The 25,901-nt window shown below is 41.6% G+C and overlaps 1 protein-coding gene across 2 annotated transcripts in view; it reads right to left on the bottom strand.

Moving 5' to 3' along the window:
• The window catches only part of LOC114433026 (transcription initiation factor TFIID subunit 4), a 65,251-nt gene that overhangs the window by 22,546 nt on the left and 16,804 nt on the right, over positions 1–25,901 (bottom strand). For both annotated transcript variants that reach the window (XM_028401260.1, XM_028401261.1), the window contains 5 exons: positions 25,401–25,515; positions 20,351–20,520; positions 16,567–16,697; positions 13,711–13,836; positions 10,004–10,060 (listed from right to left, as the gene is read on the bottom strand). In XM_028401260.1, coding sequence (XP_028257061.1) covers positions 10,004–10,060; positions 13,711–13,836; positions 16,567–16,697; positions 20,351–20,520; positions 25,401–25,515 — 599 coding nt within the window. The remainder of the gene's footprint in view (positions 1–10,003; positions 10,061–13,710; positions 13,837–16,566; positions 16,698–20,350; positions 20,521–25,400; positions 25,516–25,901) is intronic.

Genomic DNA, 25,901 nt, shown 5'->3' with positions numbered 1-25,901 from the left:
GAAGTTATCTATTGCTTATGCTTTTTTTGTTCTTTTGCAAAACAAATTGTTTATTTTAAATAAAAAATCATCCATAGAACAGAATCTGCTATCAATGGGCAAGAGGCGGGGATACACCCTGGACAGCTCACCAGTCCATCACAGAGCCATGAACAACCATTCTAACTCACAAGAACTTTAAATTGTCAATTTATCAAAATAAAAACTGGAGTGATTCATGAATGTATTATTAAGTTCTCTTTATTAAGTTGCCTGTAACAAAAAATACAACAGTCTGTTTTCTTATTGCAGTGTAAAGTACATTATTGCTGAAAATAATCAGGAGTAAATAAATCTGAATGTGCGATAGATAATAATAATAATCAGAGAACTGACTTTCTTTTTATTGTTTGTTTAGTCACCTATTTACTACATCTTAATTTATTTATAAATCTAACTTCAAGCTCTGCACCCCAATGGTTCAGTAAAAGTATCTGTCAAGACCTAAATAAGAAATAACAGAGCTTTTCTCATCAAAGAGCAGCGTGTTTCCTTATGATGCAAAACTGGCCAAAATACAGCAAGAACCTTAGAGCGGTCTGATATGCTTGGAGTGGAGAGGACGATGAGCTGTAGGAGCCATGATGGCCAACCTGCCGTTCTCCATCTCTGCTGTTTTTAACAAAGGCTTTTCTCTCCAACCCCCCCTCCTGCTCCTGGCCTGAGGGTTTGCTTGCGGCCCTCCAGACGCTTACAGACAGATGTCCTTGGTAGAGCAGAACACGCTCTGCTTGACGTCACTAGCAGCTATGGGGCTGTGGAGAAAGCTAAAGGGCTGTCTGCCCTGCAAAGACCACATATAAGCCAAAATAATGGGCAGATTTGGTCCAATGGGACACAGTAGGGGGTTTTCTGAGTATATAGACATAGCATATGTCACATTTGGAGAATGCTTTGATTTCACCAAAAACCCTTTATGGACTGCATAACAAGAGCTAGCTCCATGGCTCAGCTTGCATCCTTGCTTATAAGCTTGCTAAACCTGCCATTTTTTCCCAATGCCACCTTTACATATTTTATTCTATTGTGTTTCCAGAGAGGAATTAAAAAAAAACAAAAAAAAACACTATGCACACACAACAGATGCCAGTCCTATTCTGTTTTTCTTGATGGTTAGCAAGATAGACACTCTTAATTTTTTTGGAAAACTCAAACTCTTTACCTTTCAGCTAACTCAACTGATGTGGACTATATAAAGAGATATACAGTGTTCAATTAACACCAATAATAATAATGACAGTATTCACTTTCAGCAGTGAAAATGAATCTAGTATCTGACTATTACCAGAAGATGAATTGTGGTAGCAATGGCATCCTCTCAGCTCCACATACCCAGTATCAATGTGTGTTGTCGTTTGTCATCTACTACAATGTTATGTAGGCCTGTGGTGTCCCCTCTGACTGTGCCAGTTTGACTCTGCCCAGGACATTTATTGTGTGTCAGTCAACCTCTTTAGTCAGCTATCAAACAGATACAAACAGTGACAGATTTTAAGCCATGGACAAAGCCAAAAAAACTAAGTGGTTGTTCTCTTACACAGGGTGTCTACACACGCGAAGAGTGATGTGTCATTGATTCTGTCCTGAACACAGACTGCTTACTGTGGGTGTGAGCACATGCTTCTGTTAATAATTTCCACAGCATCTGAATAAAACCATAACCAAAGAAAATTACACAGACATTCATGGCACTGAGCAAGAGGGTTCTTACTTTACTTTTAGTGAAGTGTTCAGCATTATGTCAGCCTGTTGGCCTGTTTCATGCAGGTATCAGTGACATGTAGCTGTAAACTGTATTCTCTTCTTATTGTTCAACACAAAATATAAAAAAATATTGGCACATTATCTTTGTTATAGCACTGCATGACTGATTGATTTGAAATCAGTTGTTACATACACATGAATGAGGATTTTATTTTTATGTTATTTTTTGCAGTTCAACCACCAGATTTAAATTCAGGTATCTGCACCGCAGTATGTGTAACTTTGTGTATCACACACTTAACGTGAGTGTGTGTTGACATTATATGTACGTGTTTTATGTACGTCTGTAATCCATGCATCTCATTCACCTGACACCCACATGGTCGACATTACAGGAACATCTGTGAGCTCCATCTTGAGGCCTTTCTTCATGCGAAGTGCCTGGCAGTTAGTTTGCTGCAGGCAAAGAGGCCATTTGCAGTAACCAATCAGGTTTCACTTCTCCATCTGCACTCGTACACTACAAAGAGACGAGTAGAGCCCCGACCTGCTAATGTGGGCAAGGCTGTGAGTTAAAGGTATGCATCTGTAGAATTTAATAATCACATGTTAATGTTCTTCAGAGTGAAATATTGATTTCAAATATAAAATATATACTATATATATGTTGTGCTGTGAGCCCTGACATCATTATACTGTATTCACTGTGTGTAACAGGGAAATTATATTTGATGCAGTTGTTTTCATGGGGCACATACCAATATACATAGGTATAGGAGGTAGCACTATTTTACAGATACCAGTCTCCATAAATAATAAACAATTACAATCAGAAGAAACAAAACTGCTGTGGATGTCGTTTCACCATCTCACATAAAGCTCCTCTAATATTCTGTTTGTGGTTATATCATTTTACCTATGGAAATGAATTCAAAATACATGCAGGAACTAATAGTCTGGGCAAAGCCTGCCCCATATCCTCTGAAGCTGAGAATGTGAGCAGCGCTTCCAGGGCCACGGACCAATTATTGAGAGCCGTCAGTTGTCCCTGAAGCTAAGGTCATTATGTGAGTGTCACCATCATGACTCTACGGATCCTTCTCCTGCACAACTTATTGCAGAAATTAAACTTTAGAAAGGGACAGTGTGTGAATAAGTGGTATAACATGAATGTGTTTAACAATCTTTATCTTTTCTCCCAATTATTATTTCTATAAATAATAACATTTGCACTACACATTTTGCCAAAGAACAGAGTTTAATGAAAGAGCCAGAAATGAGTGTTAAGCAGATTCTGATGGTGTTACAGCAGAGCGACAGGGGGAGATTGGTGATCATTAAAAATACTGCTTATCTAAGGGAAAATTTCCTACTTTAAATGTTCTTTCGCTTTGTCTCATTCTGTGCTGCCGCGCTTCGTCTAGCAGTCTTCTCTCTCCCTGTCTCTCTATCCTTTTTTTTTTTTTTTTACATTTAGATTCGCTGCTCGTCACCTTCTATTGATCACGCCTAATTTGCATCCACGAAAAGATGAGAACTCAGATATTCACACTCTGAGAGAGGACGATCTCAATGATTTATTCATTTCCAAATCAAAAAAAAAAAAGGAGTGAAAGGAAGGTAGATGAGAAGGGGAATCTTCATAGGCAGCAGGCGACTAGCAGGCTCTGAGGCTGGGCTCTTCTTCCCCACACCGCCCCCAGGCACATGGTGTGCAAGTCCTCCTAATTAACAAGGTGAATCATGCTGCCGCTCTCTAATTAGCCAACATGACAATCTAATGGAAACATGCAGGCCGAGCTGGCACACTTAGCATCACCTCACAAAGACCCCCGCTACTGCCCTTCCCATAAGAATTCCACAAAAATGACACCTTGGATTTTAAATGAATAAGAAGAGAAAAGGTGGGGCACGGTAGTTCAGGGAAGTGTATTTTTGGGAGAGGTCAGAAGGGAGAAGTTAGCGATGAGGGTGAGGTTTTTTTTTCCTCTCTCTCTCTCCTATCCTCTGTGTGCAGTGTTTGTTGCCTAATTGAAACATGTCCTGCCTCCTGCCTCCCTCTCACTTATATCCTAGGCACAGGAGGCTGGCACCTCGCCACCAGCGTAGCTCAGCATGCCCAATTCCCCTGTCACTTGAGTCCCAAGGAGTGCTCCGGCGCACAAAGAGAAAAGTGAACCTACAGGCTCGTACAGCAAGTAGAAGAGTCGCTATCTCCCTCTGAGGCAAAGAAAAAATCTCCTTTTTTGTTGTTTTCCTTCTCATTACAGCACTTTGTAATATTCGAAAACACACAGGAACACCAAAGGTACTTTTACAGCCTGCTTCTGTTTTTTTCTTGTAATATGACTTGAGGTCAATAAAAAAGAAAAACACTGAAGTTGAGACTACAGACAACAACGCAACAAATAAAAATAGGGTTACAGTGTACTACTTAGTAGCCTGAACAATTTAAGTCACTACAAAACAGACCTTTCTAATGTAATAGTTAAAATGTCCACATCAAGTCCTTTTGATCTTCAAAAAATGTAACCGAAATATTGAATAAAAGACACCTGCTCAACAAATCTATAACCTAGTTACCAACAAGAGCTTAAAAACACCAGGCTTTCCTTTTGAGGAGAACGTGTTCTTTTAGTCACAATTGTGCGAACTGACCGATTGCTGCTGCAGTGAAATTAATGTATTGTGTATCTGTAAGGCCAGAAGACAAGAATATAACAACTATGAATTGGGACACACAGAACAGCAGGAATTCTCTTTGAAAGTCAGCACAGAGAGGGAGAGAACGTGGAGGAGGGTAGTGCCCTGAGGCCTACCTAATGGCGATGAGCGGCTCTTTGAGCAGAGCAGTTTGTGGAGGGCCAGAGGATGAGAGCCTATGAACTTGCAGATACAACTGGCCTAATAAAAATTAAGGGGCTGTTGCATTGTCCTCTGACACACAAGAGTCTCTCCACTGCAAAGAAGTATGAAGCTGCAGTTGATGGGGCCTAGAGTGTGGGTGGATTCCAGTCTCTCTGTGACCTGGCCACTTGTGGAGGATGCCAGGCCAATCAAGATACATATGTGTGCACTGAGTCTTCGTGCAGTCAGGCTGAATAAAGGGTTGGGATCTAAATATCAAAAACATCATGTGAAACATTGTTTATTGTGTGGGCATTGTGGTTAAACATGTTAAATGTGAATAAGAGTTTGCATATGTCACACTAAAGAGTCAAATTCATAGATTCCAACATATATGTCTGTGCAGCAAGGGAGGACGTATAACTGCAGGCTGTTAATTGGAGCCGTGCAGGGTTCAAAGTTGAGCTAGGGCAGAATTAATTCTGCCAGGTTTAAGACATTTCAAGCAATGCTGTTGCGTCAAACTAGGCAAGAAAAAAAATCACTCATTGCCTGAAGAAGAAAAAATATTTGAGAAAAATTATTCTAACAAAAACCTTTGAGATTCCCTTTGGAGAGCTCTCAGTTTCACACGTCTTCTGGAATCACTCTGAGCTAGAAGTGGAGTGGTGCTGCAAGGGCATGGTGATGTAGAAGAATGAAAATAGGAGAGAAGGAGAGGAAGAGTATGTACACTTCATGTTCCCTACCATGTCATGTAAAGGTATGTCAGGGTTTGGGCTATCAGTAGTATGGTAGACAGCCTGTGATAACCATTTTTGGAACTTTATTTATCCAGGAAAGATGCCCCACTTTGCTTCCAAGCCACACCTTACTACACTGACTCACATCACAGAGTTTCACTGTGTAAAAAACTGTGAAAAACAACAATGGTTATCAATCTAAAGACTAAAATGGGCTGTGTTTACATATGTGACCTCTTGCAGTTGTGCTGAGAGAGTCACCATAATAGTTTTTTCCAGATAAAATAAGATTTTTTTTTTTAGAAAACTAAAAATGCTCTGCCTTCAGTAGGACATCACTAGAGGTATTGTGCTACAATAGTGCTAAGAAGATTGCATCTTTAAGCTGCCAATACTGATTCACAAAACACAAAGCCAAAAGGATCAATAATTGGAGTATCATTTTGTCCTCTGTGGTGAATATTACCATGTCAGCTCTAATTTTCACTCAGCTGTTGATTCTGAACTGTGACTACATCCACTACCGCCTTAAAGGCTATCTCTATACCTTTTACACAAGGTGGCACAGTGGGAAAAAAAAGTTCCCAAATACTGAAGAATACCTTTAAAACCTAACTGTGCAGTCCTGAGATCACAAGAATGCGATGGTCAAGCTTCAGTCAACACCTTTCACTCGTTCACTTCCCCAGCTCTTGTTGAAATCACAGCAAGCTGCAGTCAATGGCATCCTAAAGTGAGTCTGAATTGCAGTCTGTACAGACTGACGACAACTCCTGTAAGCAACAGTTTGTGATAACCGACCCACATAAACTACCTCACAGTGGAAGTATTAGTGTTCTTAGATGACACTGTTTGCTTTCAGACTCTAACAGAAGGTTTTGGCCAGATTTTGGCCACCTGTAGTAGCCAATTTGTCTTATCCTATCTCTCTTCTCCTGTCCTCTCTCCACTCCTCTTCTCCATTTCACTTGTTTCCTATGTCCAGTTGTGCCTGCAGACGCGGTTGCGATGATGAATCTGTGGCTGCAGTGTGTCTATGTGCCTGACATCGTGATGTATCTGTACTGGCCCTAACTCCCTCTCTATCTCTCCCTGCCTCCCCCTCACCCCCAGTCTTCTTTTCTCTCCATCTCTTTGTCTCTGTCTCCCCGTCTCCTTCTCTCTCTCACTCTCTATGATTAGGCATTGCCCGGCCCCCTGCCTCAGTGATGGAACAGACAGAACACACAGACCCACCAACAACAACAAACAGGAACTGAGCTCCACGATTTGCCCATTGATTTTCACTGGGGGCATTTTTGAAATAGCCCATCTGACCTTTCGGCCAAATGGTAGTGAATGGAGGAAACAGACACTCTGCCTTCCTCTCACGCAAAACCTCTGCCAGCCTGCACTGCTGGTGACAAGTTTGTGTTTTCATCATCTCATACAAATACATAAACACAATTAGAGGCATGGTTACATCAACAGACAAAAACTGCCAAAAACCCACAAGCCTATTCCTTTCAACCCATGACAGAAACTATTGAACATAATACTATACCGAAGGCATGTTCGACCTGAGTTTAGGACCTATTTTGCTTCTATTATTCCCAACAGATCTTCTTTATGAACTCAAGAGAAAAGTATGTTCTAGATGTTAAAATATTGTGACCAAAGTCTGCGGATTGCCCAAAAAGGAAGGGTTCATTCACTGGGGAACACTGAACTGTCCTTGCTCTCTCATTGTATTATTTTACATTAATTTTTCTCACAGCTTTATTCAAACAGACCCACAACAGAAACACAAGCTTGCCAGGTGTGCAAGTTTGGAAGTCACTCTGCCCTTGTGCATCTCCTTTCACAAGACTTCTCCTTCAGACAAGAAGTACACACATTCAGATGTCACTAGAGTGAATGTCTGAAAGCGGCTTTAGATTATGTCATATGCACAAGCGGAACTTTGGACTGATGGTGGCATTAGACAATTGGTTGTAAGACCATTATAGTGCCCTCACTGGGGTTAAGGGTTAAGGGAGATACGTGAAGCAAATATACTGACATCAGATAAATGGGGCAAGTCTATGCTGAGAGGTTTTTTATCATTTGGTGCATGAACAGCCAGGAAACTCCTGTGCATAGGCAAATAACCAACAGAATCATTATTCACATATGTGAGTGACAAAGTGAGAACTGTGAGAGTTGTGTGAGTGCAAGGGTCCAAGCTGTCTGTGTGCACCCATAGCACAACTGATTTAAAGTTGGTTTAAACGAGATCAGTTACTGCCACTATATGTGAACAAATGTAAATTTTAGAACTCAGAAAACAAAACAGTCAGAAAGTACTAATACTTTGTTCTCCATACTTATCCTGACTATGAATTTGCCTGTCTCAGATAACAACAAACATTCTTTTGCTTTGTAAAACCTGATGATTAAGGATCACCGTTTTTTAAGTAGTTGCTTTTTAATTATTTAAATCCATGGTCAAAAGATGCAAAAATGACACTTTGTACAATTTTTTGCAGCTGTTGAACATGTTAATAAAACTGATTTGAAATTCATGTTGCACTTTATCTTTCATACCTTTCATTTGCTGTTCATGAGTATACAGCTTGCAGTCTGCCTTCAGACTGGAGTCAGATCTGCAGCAGTACTTCCACAGCACACAGTACCTGCTTTTTTTTTTTTAAAACAAAAAAAATCGTGCCAGCTCAGTCAACACTTGTTTCAAGTATATAACACGTTGTATGTAATTCCATCTCTCCAAAACGATGATTGTTTGGTGATAGAGGATGTTTGGAGTGTCTGTGTCTCTATGTATGTGTGTGTATGCATGTCCGTGATCAGGGAGGGGGGCTTAAAGAGAGGCTGGCTCCTCTGCCCGTCGCCTGGAAGAGTAGCTTGGGCTCATTATCCTGATGAAATTTGCGCAGATGTGTGAGCTGCCGACAGACTCTGCAGTGACACAAACAGCCAGCTCTGTCCCCTTGAGCCAGTCAGGTGATGAAAACCGGAGAGGCACGGGGGCTGAGAAACGACGGCCATTAAGCAAAAAAAGAAAGAGTTGAGGCAGGGTGGAAGAGGGGTGTTTTGTGTATATGGTGAGGGGGGGCTGGGGGCACTTCGGGAGAGTCTTTCTCGTCTCCAGTGTGAGAAAGCATTACATAAAGTAACAATTTTCAAACCACCTTCTTAAAATTCCAGATGAAAATGAAAATGTGCTTACACACATACGGCATCTCCTCACGAGGCACTAATCTGGCCGTATCCAGATGATGAGCGGACTGCCACTTAACAGGGAGGAGATCCACTTTGATCACAAGGCCCCTGGGGCAAACCTATCGTGCTGCCTATTACGCTGCTTCATTTGCATATGTGGGGCTTATGGGTAGGCTGAGATCTAGTGTGAATGTTCTAAACTGCAGCAGGGCTCACTGTTGCTAGAAAGATACGTCCACGAGAGATGCAGAGAAAAGACAGAGTGCTGCCAGTAGCCCGAGGTAAGCCAAGTGGACTTGTCTCTTGAAGGTCACAAGTTCAACACCACAGAGTGGCTAAGAACATCCTAAAAATGAAATACTTTGGCCAAAGAACAATACAGGACCTACCCTTGAGCATGGCATTTCAAATTAAATACAAACGGCTAAACTTAAAAAAGGAGCTGTCAGGTGAAAAAGTGTAGAATTGTGCAACTCTAAATTAGTGTAAGTGAGAGAAAGTGCTTACAGACTCAGTAAACTTTACCTGGTTGAATAAAAGGCTTTAAAAAAAAGAGTAGCGACCTCAAAAGAAACCACATCTGTTCCTTAACTTCTACATCAACAACAACAACAACAACAGGTGAACGCTGCTTGTTTTATCCCCCTGCCTACTCAGACTACTATATGGAAGCACCACACAATCCTCTTGATCCTTGTTAGCAACCCAAGGACTGAAAGAACCCAGTGAAGTTATTCTGGTGAAGAAAAAAAAAAGACGCAAAGAACTATTTTGTTTGCGTAAACAACAATAACCATCCACTAAAAGACGAATGGTCTACTTTCTGAGTTCCATGGGGAATTCATTCCATACAACACCTGCCTTAAAACAAGGAGAGACTACTGAATTAACAAATCAAGTGCACTATGTCAGCTAAAACATGTCCCAGTTTGTAATACAAAATGTTGTGCTGTAACTATTTATTTCCTTTCTACTAGTAGAATTTAATTCAGAGGATGAAATAGTAACTCCTAATTTTAAGGTACATTTAATCTATCTTTCTGCAATTCAACTTATTTCCAAATAGGAAGCAAGGGACACTAATTAGTTCAGATACAGATGTGCCAAAAGTGACGGAGATGAGAAACTCAATGTCCAACCTGCTGTTACGTGTGTATACCTTTTTCCTGCAATCCCATCCTCTAAAAAATACAAAGCTTGATGAACAGCACTTTTCAAATAGTCACATTTTAAACTGGCGCAAGATGAAGAGGTCGTCAGAGAAGAAAAGAAAAAGGGGCGTAAGCAGTGAAGGGTGTCTCGGGTGTGCAGATAATCATTTTGCACACATGGGCATCAATCGGTGCGAATAATTCCTCAAACTTTTTTAAGTCCGACTTTAAATGGCATTACATATGTAGTGAGGCATGAAAAATTAATACTCTAGAGTCGGGGAAATGTCAAGGGTAATGATCTCCGCAGCAGCTTACCTCCTTAGCTTTCTGTTTCAGTCGTGCTTGCTCTGGGTCCTCTTGCCTGGAGCGACTCTGTGGAGTAAAGGGGGGGAAAACACAGGTTAACAGCTGGTTTAAGGAGCCCACCCCCCTCTTTGCTACTCATCTGTTGCTGCTGCAGCAAAAATAGTGCAAAATGGGAACAGGATACAGAGGTGTCAAGGACATCGTATTTGAATTCAGAGAAGTGCAATGGAGCGCCCCCCGGGGGGCAGTGGCCTTTAAACCCGCTCCAAATCCAGCCCTAAATAAGCCGCTGGAGGGGGATTCTAATCAAAAGAGGTTATTAAAAATTCTGCACGAGCCAGCACACACACTCACACACACACACAGAGGCACACACAGGGGAAAGGGTGGTGGTGACTATCGGTGGCAGTGGCTGTCTGTGTGTCACTGTGAACAAGTGTGGCTATCCGTTGGTCTTTGTGTGTGTGTGTGTGTGTGTGTCCCTGGCGTAACAACACAGCACTTCTATTTTAATCAGCAGCTAAGATCTGGGTGAATGTACTTGTCCCTGGGAATCCTTCACCACACAGCCAAATGTACATGTACGGCTGACCACTGCGGGCAATACAGGCAGATTATGGCACTACACACTAAAAGGAGTGTTGTTTGTGAATCCAGACATAATCTGTGTAGTTTTAGTTTTGCTGCCTTTTAGGTCTGGTTCACGATCACCCATAATATATTTGTACAAATATTCAAGTTTAACTTTAGGGCTTTAATCCCTTGTGTAAAGTACATTCTATACATCATACAAGCAGGACACACCATTCCCTTGTTAACACATCCGTAGACTATGGTCCCTCTCCTCCTCCTCTTTGCTGTCTTACGGACAGAGCACTGCTCCTAACCTTCTTGCTAATTGGTTTTAAATATATCAGGCAGTTCACGTACTGGTCTGTATATCAACTAAGACTAATGTGTTTGCCCTCCAGTGGGCCAGAGCATCCCTCAAGACTTGAGTCATATTTTTAATGGCCGGCGCAGTGTGGAGTGAAGGACTTGGTGTGAAGGAAGAGAGAAGATGAGGGTGGAAGGGCTTATTTCAGTGGGGTTCTTATTCAGGAGGTCAAGTTAGCAGGCACGCTTGAGCATGAAAAAGAACCAGGCAGGGAGATGGGTGGAGGCGGGGCGGAGGGGTGGGTGGGGTAGGTACAGATGGACTGTTTACAAAGGGCAGCAGTGCCACTGGCATGCTTTACATCTCCTCTGTCAGCTGCCCTGGTTTTCCCACTTACAGGAGAGAAGGGGGGAAGTGGACTGGATGCAAATAAAGCTTTGTAAGGTTAAGCATAATGGAGTATACTGTACTTAAATAACACTGCTTTGTCCTGTACATTATATTCAGGATATATGTATCCCCTATATTTATTTTTTCAATTTTGTTATACCTCAACTAGTTTCTAGCATTACTCAACATGCCTTATAAAAACCACCAGAGGGTTGTACTTGTGAAGAACTTGATATTGAACTTTCTGTCAATACAGTCCCAACCATTACATCCCGTGGATGAAACTTGTTTCTCTAGTAGTCATCACTGATAAATATATGTATAAATCTGGCTTTATTGCTTCAGTGACAATAAGTGACTCAACAAGCCCTCACTTATACTATTTTGACAAAAGTTTTCGAAAAAAATGCTCTTGCTGCATAATACGTTTGAGAATTGAGATGTCTAACATATTCAGTTATGGATTTCTGTCAGTGATGGCAAAAATAAAACTGTGAGGACTTTTATTTTTTTAGGCAAAGGCATGACGGAAGTATCAGTCATCCTCTAATAGTGTTTAAGTATTTTAGGATGGATTTGTTTTTCCCCTAAATCAGCCTGCATTATCTGCATGGATCAAAGCTAGAACACTAACAATACAGATGTAATTTCTGTGTGTGTGACAATGAAGAACTGTATAAGATATGACATGGAATGTAGAATAGTTACAAACCGGCTAGTAAATCATTAACAACTGTTTGTGTAATATATGATATATAATTAGGAAAAGATCTGCTTCACAAACTTCTCCTTAAACTGAACACCATGGCAACAAGAGCCAAAAAGCCATGGACTTTGAGGTGAAGTTAAACTTCTCTCAACGAGGCTCATGCAATCCAAATAGCCCTGAGGTAGGCCTCTCCAGTGAGAACATGGCTACATTTGCAGTAGTTCTTCACTAATCCTGTTAATAAAGAAGGCTTTCCGAAGCAAAGAAAAAAATGATTAGAGTGTTCAACTATGTTAAAATGGGACTGACAAAGAGGATCTAAAAGCTGTACTATTCTTTTTTTATAGAACACACATTAGAAAGACATTTCCTGCTGAGGTAATGCCTTTCTTCACAACTGCCTGGTACAGACTATATGTGGTTGCTCCTGAAAGCAAAAAAAAAAAACAGGCAGGTCAGGAGGTTTTAGCCTGTGTTCATCAGCAAGAGGATTTTCTAATATCCTGCATGGCAAGACCAGATCGTAATAATGCAATTAAGAGAGTGAGGTACACTGCAATGAGAATCTTTACTGTGGGACATTGGCTCCATTCAAAATTAATTAAATTAACCCAGCTCTCTGCTAATGTTGCACTCCAGGGCATTTTCATTTGCAAAAGATTCTCTCACTTCTTTTTGGTCAGTGGTGATCTTTGTAAATTTGAAGACCTTTATTTTACTGAGAGATGGATGTGTTGAGTGTTCTGGACAGGGGCCAGAGACATGAAAAAAAACTCCACTGGAAAAAAAAGTAGTGTTAAAGTTGTTTGGTGAGGTGCAGTGGCTACAGTAATTAGATAGATAGATAGATAGATTAGAAGTAAGACCTTCATTGTGGAATAACTTATATTATGATAAGTTTATGGCCTGAGGGAGAGGGCCAGACGTTACACACAGCACCTGCAGTTCACCACTTACTGATCAAGCAGAAAGCTCCAGGTCATTGGAAAACACAAATCAGCATTGTCAAAGAAAATAATTAGAGCATATGTACAATTTCAGAGACCTGGCTATCAGGAATGCAACACCCAGATCCCTGCCTAACAAAAAAAGACAAATCAGTGATGGGCTCTGTGGTCTCCACACCACTTTTTTTAACACCGGCACAGTATTTTTTTAAAGAAGTAAAGATTCAACTAGGGCAAAAGTATTTTTTGGACATGTGTATAGATCTTTCTCACAGATCTCACAGCAATCCAGCTTTTCAAAATTACTTGATTTAGGATTTTGAAAAGAAAACTTGTCTAATTTGATTTTGCAAAAATCTAAAGACAGCCTACTTACACCTCTTTTTTCAGAAACTGATGCTCTATTTCACCTGAGCTGTCAAGGCTTGTGATAGAGAGGTGTTCCTCAGATTGTGATTGTGTGTGTGTGTGTGTGTGTGTGTGTGTGTGTACTAGCTGCATGGTGCATGGGGGCTGCATAGTGTACGGATTCCCCCCTCCTCGCTGTGTCCGGGGAGGAAGAGCCAGGACAGAGGAGCCCTGGGGCCAGGAGCCTGGGAGGACACAGGGAGGTCACTCCATCCACTGGTGTCACACTCTAATTCATCTGTCAGGGCCTGCACAAGAGCAGCATGCACACACATACACACACCAGTACACAAGCACACACTGTTGCATGGGGACATAACATAACATAACTTTGACACACACACACACACACACACAGAAGGATGGTGAGGTGACAGCAACTTACTTTAGCAGCTTTCAAAAGAATCTCTCTCTCCTGCTCATCCTTCCTCTGCTTCTCCATTCTCTCCAGCTGCTCGAAGAAGCGAAGCTGAGAGCGAACGTCTGCAGACTGCTCGTAGCACTCATCGTCCTGACAAATAGACAGAGAGAAAATTACTGCAGCGCTAACAGTGTAACGAATCTCATAGTCTCATGCTGCCACTGAGGCTTTGGCCATAAAACTCTAAGGCAGCAATCAGTTTATATAGACAAGAGATTAATACATATTTTCTAACGGGTTGTAGACTCTTGCTTGGTATCAATTAGAGCAAATTGACAATATCACAGAATTAAGATGACAAAGGAGAGATTCAATTTAGTAACACACAAATTCTCCCAACAATATATTTTGTCGCTATAGTTAGAAATCTGCTTTAGGGATTACTGGAATTAAATTAAAGCAGGATTCACATGGTATATGATATGATTATTGTTACAAGTAATTACTTTGTTTCCATATTCTTTTTTCATTTTAAACATTTTAAACAATTGACAACATTATGTGTCAGACAACTGTGATATCTGCCCTTCAGAAATTGAAATTGTTCTTCAAAACACTTCTTTTTGGGGCCCTGCGTGAAAAAAATATTTATTTGTAGCTGTGCGTCTGCTCAGCAGCAAAGTCTAATATTCCCTCTTTGCTTTTTGCATTAACTCCCAACAATTCTTTCATGATAACTGTGTCTCTGCTGTTTGGTTCAGTGCAGGTAGTGAATGGTTCAGACAAGACAGTTCAACAGTATGCACTAAAGAGATCTATGTGCTGCAAGTGACAGTGTCATTTTGTTCATCATCTCATTAATTATGAAAAAGACTAAATTAGGATTTTAAGAAAAAATTGAAGAAATGTTTCTGATACCAAATTATAAAACATTTAATGTTCATGTTTTACCCAACTTGTTTTACTATGTGTAATTATGTGTAATATTACACACTCATATACAGAACAATTGCCCTACATAAAAGAATTAAACTACGATTGGCATTCACCACAGTTCTGGTGAAATGAAGATCTCCAACTTTAACACGCAGCTCAGCTGGAACACCACCAGTTTGAACACATCAACAGACTTTAACACACTTTAACTTTTTCTATTTACAGACGTCGCTTCTCTTTGCATATGTCTCATCACCTCCCACTTGGGAAATGGGAGGCAAGTATGAAAAACAACTTTTTGTAGGTCATCAAAAGTTAATGGGATAATTGCTTATTTCTCATGTTTGTGTGAGACTGTATGTCTTATGCAGCTCTGTTTTTGACTTGCATTTGATTTCTATATCACTCTTTTTTTTCTCTCGGTGTGTGTGTGTTTCCATGAGTGGATGAGAGAAGCTGAGTGGCACAGAGCACAAAGGCACATCAGAGGAGGCTCATCCCCAGCACCCCCCACACCCTCCCCTTTCTCCCTCTCTCATCCAGCCTTCCTCCTCTTTGTTGCAGCGCTGAGCCTGCACTCTTGCCGTAGCTCCTGCCGCCGCTCCTGCCGAAGCCCGGCTGCTCTTTAAGGCCGCTTTGTCTTTCGGTCTTTTCTCTCTCTCTCTCTCCCTCTTATTTTTTTTCGCTGATGTCAACAGAGTGGCTTCACAGAGCTTCATGCCTCTCTCTCACACATACACACACACACCTCATTTACAAAACCACAAAAAAGGAAACGAAAGAATGGAAAAAAGAAGAAGCACAACACAGGATGGGGACAGCTATAGCAATGCTCTTCCTCTCCTCCCGCCTTGGCATCAAGAAAAACACATTTTCAAAGTTTCCCCCCAGTTCTCATAACAATGCAAAGACTTGGGCCTTGTAGTGGAGATGCCTTTGTGCTTTAATGTATACCAATTAAATGTGGTTATATACTTATATTTAAGGGATACGAGACGTAAAGTTACCAGTAATGAGAAAAGTACACAGGTGTATGTAGTCAGGCACACATTCTTTTATAACCCAAGTTTTGACTGACTGGCTGTGTTCTGTAACAACTGGGTATTACTCATTTTAACTTTTATGTGTTTATTTTACTACTGTGCTTGCATATTTATTTGTGAACTAACTTGTAAGAGAGGATTTGTGTCAGTGTATGAGTGTTGGGGCACATGAATGTATCCATGTTCATGTAGATGAGCTGTGATGTTGAAGTTTTCGTCCCAACTTACTTAGTAAGTCTTACTTAGAAACTGTTTGTTTCTTTCCACAATCAAGTTTGCTCCATCCCAATACAGTGTTACAAGTATACATCTTAAAGGTGTTTTGGGCATTTTGGCACAACTAGAGATAGAGAGGACAGCTTGGGAAACAGGGCAAGAGAATTACTTATCGAATTACTGCTGATGGCAAATGGGCTATAACTTTGTTTCAGACTTTCACCTATAGGAGGCTAGCGTTTGTGTCCCCTGTTAAACCATTGTGTTCCTTTTTTCAAATGCATCAAGACCCATTGTAAAAGATGCATGTCTGCCATTCTTGCCCATGTGCCTCCTGCCTAAGCATAGACATCTTTCATTTGTTTGCTGCACCTCACCGGCCTCACTCAAGAGACAAATAATTGTAACAAAGACAAGAGAGAAACATAGCCTTTTAGGAACACTGCTTAAGGTATTATTACAGATTAAATACCTATTTTTCTCTCCATTGAAACATTACAATAAATTATGAATAAAAAGTGACAGCCATAGTCTGTCAGTGTCTGCTCTATATTAGCTAACAGAGTATGAGTAATTTCAGTAATTTGAAAGCTGGTGTACCTGCGGAGCAGTGGCTTAACTTAACCAATAACTCTCAGTTACATAAAATGCACTGATTAGTGGGTGTGGTTGAGTGTACTCTTACCTTACAGGAGTCCAGTCTGTGCTGTGCAATAGCAGAAACTTTTTCTACTAAAGTCCGAAGTCTTGACTGTGTGGCGTGTGAGATGAATGTCACCGTGTCCATGGGGACTTCTGTGACTCCAAACTTCTTAGCTGTGAAAGATACATATGCACAAGAAACTTTCATAATCAGTATATCATTAGTGTCAACAGTCACCACACTTTCACATAACAGGTACAGCTAGTACTTTTGCTGCTCATTAATTAAGCCCATTCTCAGTCATCTAATTAAAATGCAGATCTTTTGCTTTACAACAGAGTTTTGTAATGCAACTCTGTTCCCTGATGTGATTTACTAATAGCATGAACAGGTTACAGGTTTTTATACAAACAATGTGAGAGCACACACACACACCAAAAAAGTCATAAAAATACAACAGATGAGCCTTATACAGCAGGTCCAATGCACCTCCACACCTTCTGTACACAGTCACATACAGTCACACAGAAATGTCGGGATTAATATGTGCAATTAACTCTCAGAAAGAAGACTCATCACACAGAAAAGTGAATTTGTTTCACAGTCTTAGTGCAAATTCTACAGTGCTAAGTACTAGCTAAGCTCCTTCAAGTGCGTAAACGACATTGACCATCTCTATTCGTAGAAGGATAATTTAGTTTCCTCGGAGCAAAACTCATCTGAAGTCATAACAAAAGAGAGGAGGACAGACTTTGGTCGGGTTACTATCTGTTTCCAACTTCCTTTTAAATTATTCCATTAACATAATTTTCTCTCTGGCACCCTTTTAAGTAAACCACACCAATTATTTAAATCAGCTGAACAATACATACACTCCTCACTCGCTCAAGCTTTGAAACGGATGGAGGGAGCCCTGTTAGCCTTATAATTACAGTGGCAATACATGTGGCAATGTCACAAGGTCAGAGAACAACGCTAATAGGCTTCTGCTCTGTGAAAAAATACCATATTTCAGGGACATTAATATTTCAGAAAAAGTTTAAGAGACTTAGGCACAGAGAGAGCAAAAACACATTTCTCAATTTTTACTGATCTAAATCATTATTTTTCACCTAGAAGCTTGTAAAAATCGCTAAAAACAAAATGATAATGATCTCTGCAGCCTTAATATTGTCTTTAATTTCCACTTGACTGACAGTGAAGGAAACAGGAACGACATGCAGCAAAGATCGTGGCATATAAAGTTTCACCCAGAAGCTAAAATAGCAGTTTACATTTTTGCATGACTTGACCTGACAATGTTTGGTTGGTTGTTTTAAAGACAACGAGACCTGGAACAGATGGTATGGCCTAACTGAAACCTGATATTATTATCACACAGTCAGTTGAAGAAACACATAAGACAATGGGGTGGCATAGCATCAAGGTATACATTCATGTTTCTGTCATGTCATACAATTCTGTGTAGACAGTACATGAACTGTATAGATAATGCATTCATTAGGAAGTCTGCTAATAATTTCAACACAAAACAGAACATAACGAAATCTCACAAAGAGAACCAATGTGCATTGAGGTCTGGGAACTTGAATATTTATTTGGTATAGAACTGAACCGGTCTCCATAGCAACAAGAGTCCCTCTGAAAAGTAGCTGGCAGTGAACATGGAAAAGGTCCTGAATGGCCCATCTGTACCAGTTTATATCTAATACCTGTAAAAGTGATTGCATCGTCTAACAAAAACTCACCGAGTAGTAGTCGTGTAGCTTTTTGATATATCTTCTAATCGTTTACTTTAAGATGCTGTCATAATGCCACTTGAGGCACCTAGATTTGTTGTCTTGTTTGGGAAATTAACATTGCTCTGAGGGTACCCCGATGACCCCATGGTCTTCTCTTATCCTGCCTGACCATAATAACGTCAGCTAACATCTTTTTTATTACACAACAGGAGTCAAGGTCTGATAAAGTCACAAGGACCACTCTATTCAGGTGCCATGAATATTCTACAAAACCTTAATCAATGAGTGTTTTCAATGTCACATCTACCTATTTTTGTAGTAGCAGGAAAAAAGATCCATGTGTGTCTACTGTGTATGTGTGTGTGTGTGTAGACCCTCAAGGTACCAGGTGGACTATCATCATTACTTGGAGGAGCATTTCTAGAGTGCTCCAGCTGTGTTCTGGGTTCTGATATTGGGGAGGGGGTGCTGTTTTGCAGCTTTGTGGTCCCTCCCCAGGCTCAAGGACAAGCCTGGAGTTGTGAGAGGATGAAGGGGGAGAGGATTGGGAGAGGAGGGCGGCACAAGTGTTTGTTTGCAGAGGACAAATATAAGACAAGAGGAAATAAGGCACAGAGAGACATACAGGGGAAAATAAAGGGGGGGGGGGTAGTAGGAGGGAATCAACACAACCTGTTATATTGCAGTGAGAAAGAAAGACGGAAGGCTGGAACCCATGTCTATGTGGGGAACTCACAGGGCAGGAAAGGTCACGGTGAAGTTTTAGCAGGATACTCGGCATAAATAAAAAGCAAAGTCGAAAATGGTGCTTGTACTGTAAAGAGGAAGAGCCAAGGCGTTCTGATTGAGTGGAGCTGGCAGGGCGGAGGAGCCTCCCTCGGACTGCTGTCAGCTGCGAGCGTAGAGAGGCCAATCACTGACACAACAAAGCTGCACAAGTGCCACTTCCCCAGCAGGGGGCGTCCTAGCCTCCTGCCCTGTATCATGCTGTGTGCCCCCCCAGGGAAACATATATATTTTTAAAAAACCTCTCTACCCAAAGGTGACGGGGTAACAACCATGCCAAGAGTCCACGTAACGAAACATGACCTGCAGGCCTGCTACACTAAAGATACTTTAGTGGATAAAACAAGATGAGGGCGCTAGACGTCACATGGAATTATGCTGTGTGTTTTTTGATTTGAGGCTGAGAAACAAAACGCTAGCCTCACTTTTAATTTGAATAATAATGTTTAATATATGTTTTCACAGATCACTGTGCTGTTAGATTAAGTATATTTCAAGCAAACAATCAGAATGCCGGTAGCAAAAGAGGGTAATAAAGTCACTTCACTCTTGTGATTCTGCAAACAAACCAAAACCTCTTCGCCTGTATCGATTAGCACACGCAATACAGTGTACTATCACAGTGTCAAGGTCCACTAAAAGGAGAGAAAGAATCAAAATTTCACTGCCAAGTTTCATTCCTCTAAACTCTGTTCCTCTAGTCCAGAGGACAATCTGACAGCCAGCCTTCAAAAGACAAACCCATAAAGTATTTATGCATGTGCCTGGGGTCCAGTGAGTTCAGACAGCCACTGAAGAATTCATTAAAGGAGGTGAAAGAATTGTTAAGTGTATCAAATTTAAACCAAGGCCAAACAAGAAAAGGCTCAGTTTGAACCACTGAAGGAGAGAAAATCAAAAATGTCTTTAGCAATGACACAATAAAAACAGAAACAACATGAAGTAAACGAAAAAAGACAACAGGTAGTGATTTCATCACCGCTACAGGTTTGATTTTGTTTTTGCAGTGCATACGGTGTAAGTATGCGGATGGTACATCTGCCACATCTGTGAGTATACAAGAAATCCCCCAAGGTCTCTGTGGCGTAAATACAGAGGGGGTCTGCATACGGTATGGGGCAGTACCAATGTGTCTGCACTACCTCGAAGGGTTCTTACCAACCAAAGCAAGCAAAGAAGAGTAGAATGCTAACCTAAACAACCACAATTGGTTTTATAGGCAAACATTAGGTATACACATTTATAAACAGTAATTAATGTTCATGTGAAAGAACTACATGGAATGATGGGTGTCTCACCTGTTTCTAGAATTCTGCGATGCAGCAGGCCCTGGTGGAGAAAAGCCTCATCTTTACATGAGCGAATCTGTGTTCCCACAAGGTCAGAGTTGGTGGCGAGTATTCTGGCGCTCTCCTCGTTCAGGTTCACCCCAGCCATGGAGGCCACATCATTGATGTCATCATCATCTCTGAAATATAACACAGAGGGTTGGCAAAAATACATTCATTGGAAAGTATAAATATGTAATTTATAGCATGGGGGAAAAGCAGTATGCACAAAGTGACATAGCATTAACTATTTCTACACATATCACGCTATCACACAATCCCCAACCGGCATTAGAATTCATTCTATACAAGTCTTTAGTCCACATCAGTATTCATGCCTTTAACATTCCTCATTTTTCTTATGAAAATTTGGTTTTGTTAAGAGGGCTATGCTTTGGTTATAATGGAACAGAATTCCCATTTCAGAGGCTATTTATGTCAAAACTTGGGGAGGCAGCGAAATGAAGAGTGTTTGGAAGGAGCTTTACATGGTAAGGATGCTCCTGAGGATTGGTACGACAAGGCTGTGATGCATCTGACTATACACTAATGTCAACAAACTCTATACACACACAGTTTTTTAAGATGTAGCGATGTATTTACTTGATGTGATGTAACGGGTATTTTCCACAGGCATAATGTTGACTCCACAATGCCTAGATGTTAGAGGGTAGATGTGCATGGATTGTGTCTGGGTCATTGAGTTTGACCATCCACACATCCTGAAAAGGTTGTCAGCTTCTTAGTGTGTTGTCACCAAGAAAAATGTCCCTACAATCATTATACTTGGCGGGTAATGATTCGGATTCTGGCCTGAATTAGCAGAGCAGTGACATGTTATGCTTACAGGATTGGCCCAGAGCTACGGGTTTTCTGAGTAGCTTTGACAGGGAGAACAAAGAACCACAGAACACACACAGAGTGGCCTCTCGCCACTCACTGGCTCACCTCCATAGTCATTTATGTTCATGCTGCCATTGCTGGTTGGGACAGAGTCAGTGTGTGTGTTGCTATGCTTTTTTGTATGCATGTGTTCAGCGCGGGGGCCCTGAGTACTTTCAGGCATCTTGGAGCGTGGGCACACTCCATCAGCCAACTCCACCCTGCCGAGGCCCTCTTGCTCCCTGGTTCGACCACAGAGAGGCGATATGAAACTTGACACCACGGCAGGAGGTTGACAAAGACGATTAGAGTAGCTCCCTGAACCTCACACACCTCTACCTTCTCTCGTCTTTTACTCCTCTCCTCCAGCACTCTAATTATGCCTTCACAGAGAGAATCTACACAACAACACAAGCATGGATACATAGGATTATACCCTGTGCAGCACCTCAGGCTGTGCACCTTTCTTCATCACGTCCTCATGGATAACTTGGCCTGCCTTTATAACAAACATGCCTAAGGCCATACTCAAAAAAGCTTTTAAAAAAACAAAAACAAAAAAAGGCTGCTCTTGCAACAGCTTAAAATTATATATGCGGATAAAGTACATGACAGAACAGTGATTACACAAGACCACTCACAACTAGCAAACATTCAGGTGACAATCTGACAGACGTTGCTTTGACAACATTGTTTTGCCATTGTAAACTAAACTTCAGGCCCCTAGCTCACCAGAGTGGGAGTTATTTTGTATGTATTAAAACAGACTGTATGTTGATCAATTGTATCTACAAATGAGGCATGCAGCCAAACAACAATGCTCAACTCAAACATGCTATAAACCTGGTTAAATATAATATTAACTGACAGTATAATTCATTTATGAGATACCCTTCTTTTACCATGGTAACGTGGTAAAAACCTGATAGTGAGACATTCCTAAGATAAAGTAATTTACACAAAGTATCCATCAGTATTCAAGAAAGTTGGAAATGGTCTGTTTTCAGGGCTATTTGCAATTGCCTGAAATCAAATAAGAATGCCAAAGACAGGTCTGACATTAAAAGGAGGGAATGAGATATGAAATGCAAAATATTCCCGACATTACCTCTACACTAATAAAGCAGACATGTAATTAGCTTCCACAGAAGCTATAGAGCAGCCTCTCAGTTATTGGTTTGGGTTGGCTCAGGGACATGGAGCCCGCGGCCACATGAATACATATGCATGTCGTTTCCATATCAAGCTTGTGTTTCAGTGAGGGCATGCCATAGGTGGTGGGAGGATTGCACTTGCCATTTACAGGCTGTGTATGAGTGTGTGGGGTGCATCCAGATCTCCTGCCGTCCCCCCTCCCATCGCCCACCACCACCTTCACACCTTCACACCGATCCAACCCCCCACAACCCTGTGGATAAAAGGTCTCTGTGCCCAGGCAGGGGGCCCTGATTGATCCCTGTGACTAACACACAGGCCATGCATGTTGTTGCACCCACACTGCACCACTGGAGAAGTATTCTCCACAAAGAAGCCTGGGGTTCACTGGGCAGCGGTGGCATATGTGTTCATGACCCAATTGGATGAACAACCAAAAATCCCATCCATAAAATAGATGTTTAATAATAATAATAACTGCTCTGATGCAGACATATGGCAAAATACCTCGGTTCTAAGAATGTATTCCAGACTTTCCTTCATTCTTTCCTTTACATGCTTTGAATTGCCACTATGTTCTTTATGGATTTTTTGAGCATCTTTATTGTGGCACAGCACCCAGTCAGAACATACTGTAATCTAATCATGTGGCTGCTGAGTTTCCAAGTCGCTGCATCAACAATTTTTGGGAGGTCACTTTTAAGTTCTAATTGAGTCAAATTTATTTGTAAAACCCTTCTTAGAGAAACATGCACATCACATAGCAATTTACAGAGCAACAAAGGGTATAACCACAAAAGCATTCACTTTGCTGGTAAATAATGGAAAAGAGCTGATGGACTTTTGCATTCACTGGCAACAGTGACTGATGAACAAAAACGTATGTTTCTGTTTTTGCATGTGTCTTTCTTCTATGCCAGTATTTGTGTGTCCACCATGTAGGACAGAGCTGGATTTGAGGGGTTGAGGCTGAGCTTGAAGGTTGGCAGAGTGCTGAGGGCCTCGACTGGCTCGCCAGTGATTACAGCGGATGTTGAGTGTTTACAGAGAGACGAGGAGAGAAGGAGGAGGAGGGGGGGCACAGAGACAGCTGCTTTCACTCTGTACTGTAAACTACACACACGCACACACACACAAGCACTTACACAGAAGGCTGTAGCTACATTGGAAACCCCACAAGCCCTGCAGTGTGTATGTGTGTGTTTGTGCTACAGCTGGCCCGCTGGGACCAGTGGTTCAGAGTGACAGCCATACACACATCAGTCCCAGACTGCAGCTGAACACGGTGCAGGCTGGGGGCAGAAGCTTGGTGGATGCTGACTGACCAGCCAGAATTTTTTTCCACATACAGTAAGTACTTAACATTACATCAAAAAGATTTGTATAAAGACTTGTATTAAGAAATCTGACCTTTATAGAACAAGTAAAGTTAATATAACTTTTTTTCAGTAGCTGCCTCTTTTTTTCCACACTAGTCATGTTCCAGTTGCAGGTTTCTGGACGTGGTGTGAAGACAGTTTGGCGTCAGATGGATCACTGTGTAACACTGGGCTCTGTTCCAGCATGTTTATATCCCCAGGTAACAAAAGTGACAGCAAACAATAAACAGCATGTGAGACTGCTGAGATGAAAGATTTTAGACACAAGCAACCAACTAAGAGATTACACATACTAAAAAAAAGGTGATAGGAAAACAATGACGATGAGACATGAAAGATAGATAATCTCAATAAAGGTCAGTACCTCATTGAATACCATATCAATATTTCTCAGCCAATTCATAAAAAAAAGAAGAAAAAAAACGGGTTCCCTGAGTGCATGTTGTTGAAAGAAAAGAAACAACCCTGAATAATAACAGAATAAAGGGATAGAAGCGAGGGCTATGTCGAGGCACAATGAATTGTGTAGCTTGTTTGCAACACAAATGCAGATTAGACCAGCAAACTACCACCTGACCTGGTAATAAAAAATGAAATATGCTACAAGAAGCCAGTGATTGGTTTCTTCCGTGACAGTAGTGCAGTGCATTATTGGGATTATGTTGAAACCAGTGTGATTGTGTGTGGTGGGCCACTGTGATCACCGCAGGGGGGGAAAGGTCGTCAGTAACAAGCGAGCCTGACAGCTTAATTACCAACGCAGCTAAAGATTTATTGGTTTATCAATCAGAGCCCCGGGCGGTGCCTTTACCCTCAGGAGACGGGAGCCATTACCATGAACCCATTGGCCCATGTGACCCAGACTCTTCTTGCCCTGGCCCGGTCACACCGGGGCATTCCTACACCCCATGCAGGCATACGTGCATACAACACAAATATTCTTGGGATATACACACGTGTTTATGTGCACCCAAGTAAATCTAGAAGCACAGAAGCAAACAGAGGTATCTCTCCAAACATATACATATGCACTAGCACGTAAATGCTGCACACACACAAACAAACAAGAAATGCATAAAAACGCACAAAGCATGGACCACAAAGGCCAGCATGTGGGCGATGAACCTTTTATGTTTTGAGACAAAGGCCCAGCTGAAGCAGAGACAAGACCAGAGAGAGAGAGAGAGAGAGTAAAGCTGCAGGCTAAATGCTGTGTGTTTGACTTAACCGAAAGGTATTTTCAGAACCACATCCAGAAATTCCAACCATCTGGACACAATTATCTTATTTCTAAATTAAGATTTAGCTCATTTGCAATCCTGTCAATGAGTTGTGACACTGACACAAGGAGGGCAGATGTGAGGGTGATCTATTGGTTGGCAGTGTGTTGCTATGTGGTGGGCGCAGAGAGAAAGGACCACCGATCAACCAGCCGGGCAGGCAGGCAAGCAGCCAGGTGGCCAGGCAGGCAACTTGGATAAACACTCATAGCCTTAGCTGAGAGTGTAGCCTGTAGTCATGTGGAAGCTTCTTAGTGAAATGCTGCCCCCATGTGATGGCAGCCAGGAACAACATGTCAGCTCTCTTGGCAAGAGGAGTTGTACCTGAAAGAGCCTCCTCCAGGGTCGTTGAGCTTGTTTTTCTGATTCCCAGAGATCTGAATAGGCAGGCCCACGGGACTTTTGCCTGCTTGGATGATGGCTCCCTTCCCCATCGTACCTGTTAAGTAAAGGGGGGAAAAGAAAGAAGAAAACACTAAACAAAAAGGAAGGGAGTAATGTTATCATTGAAGTGTCCCCTTGTATCTGCGTCAAATATCCTCCTGTCTAACGACTACCTTCAGCTGTCTCTGTCATCCTCACAGGGGTATATGGGTGGGTGGGGGTGGGGGGAGCAGTACTGTCGCTCTCCCCAGGTTGGTGCGGAGAGCGTTGCTCTGTCAATATCACTGCGCTTCACCGGCTCTCCTTACACTCCTAAACCGCATCCTGCTCGGAGACACGTTTTCCAGAGAGGCACAAGGACTGCCAGAGTGAATTTAAACTTGATTTTAACAGGCATGTTCCTAGCCAAGAGGCACAGAAAAGTATTTTTAGAACTATCCC

Source organism: Parambassis ranga, chromosome 3 (assembly GCF_900634625.1).
Source record: "Parambassis ranga chromosome 3, fParRan2.1, whole genome shotgun sequence".
Taxonomy (NCBI): Eukaryota; Metazoa; Chordata; class Actinopteri; family Ambassidae; genus Parambassis; species Parambassis ranga.
Note: the sequence above shows the minus strand (reverse complement) of the source record. Positions and strands in the feature narration are given on the sequence as shown.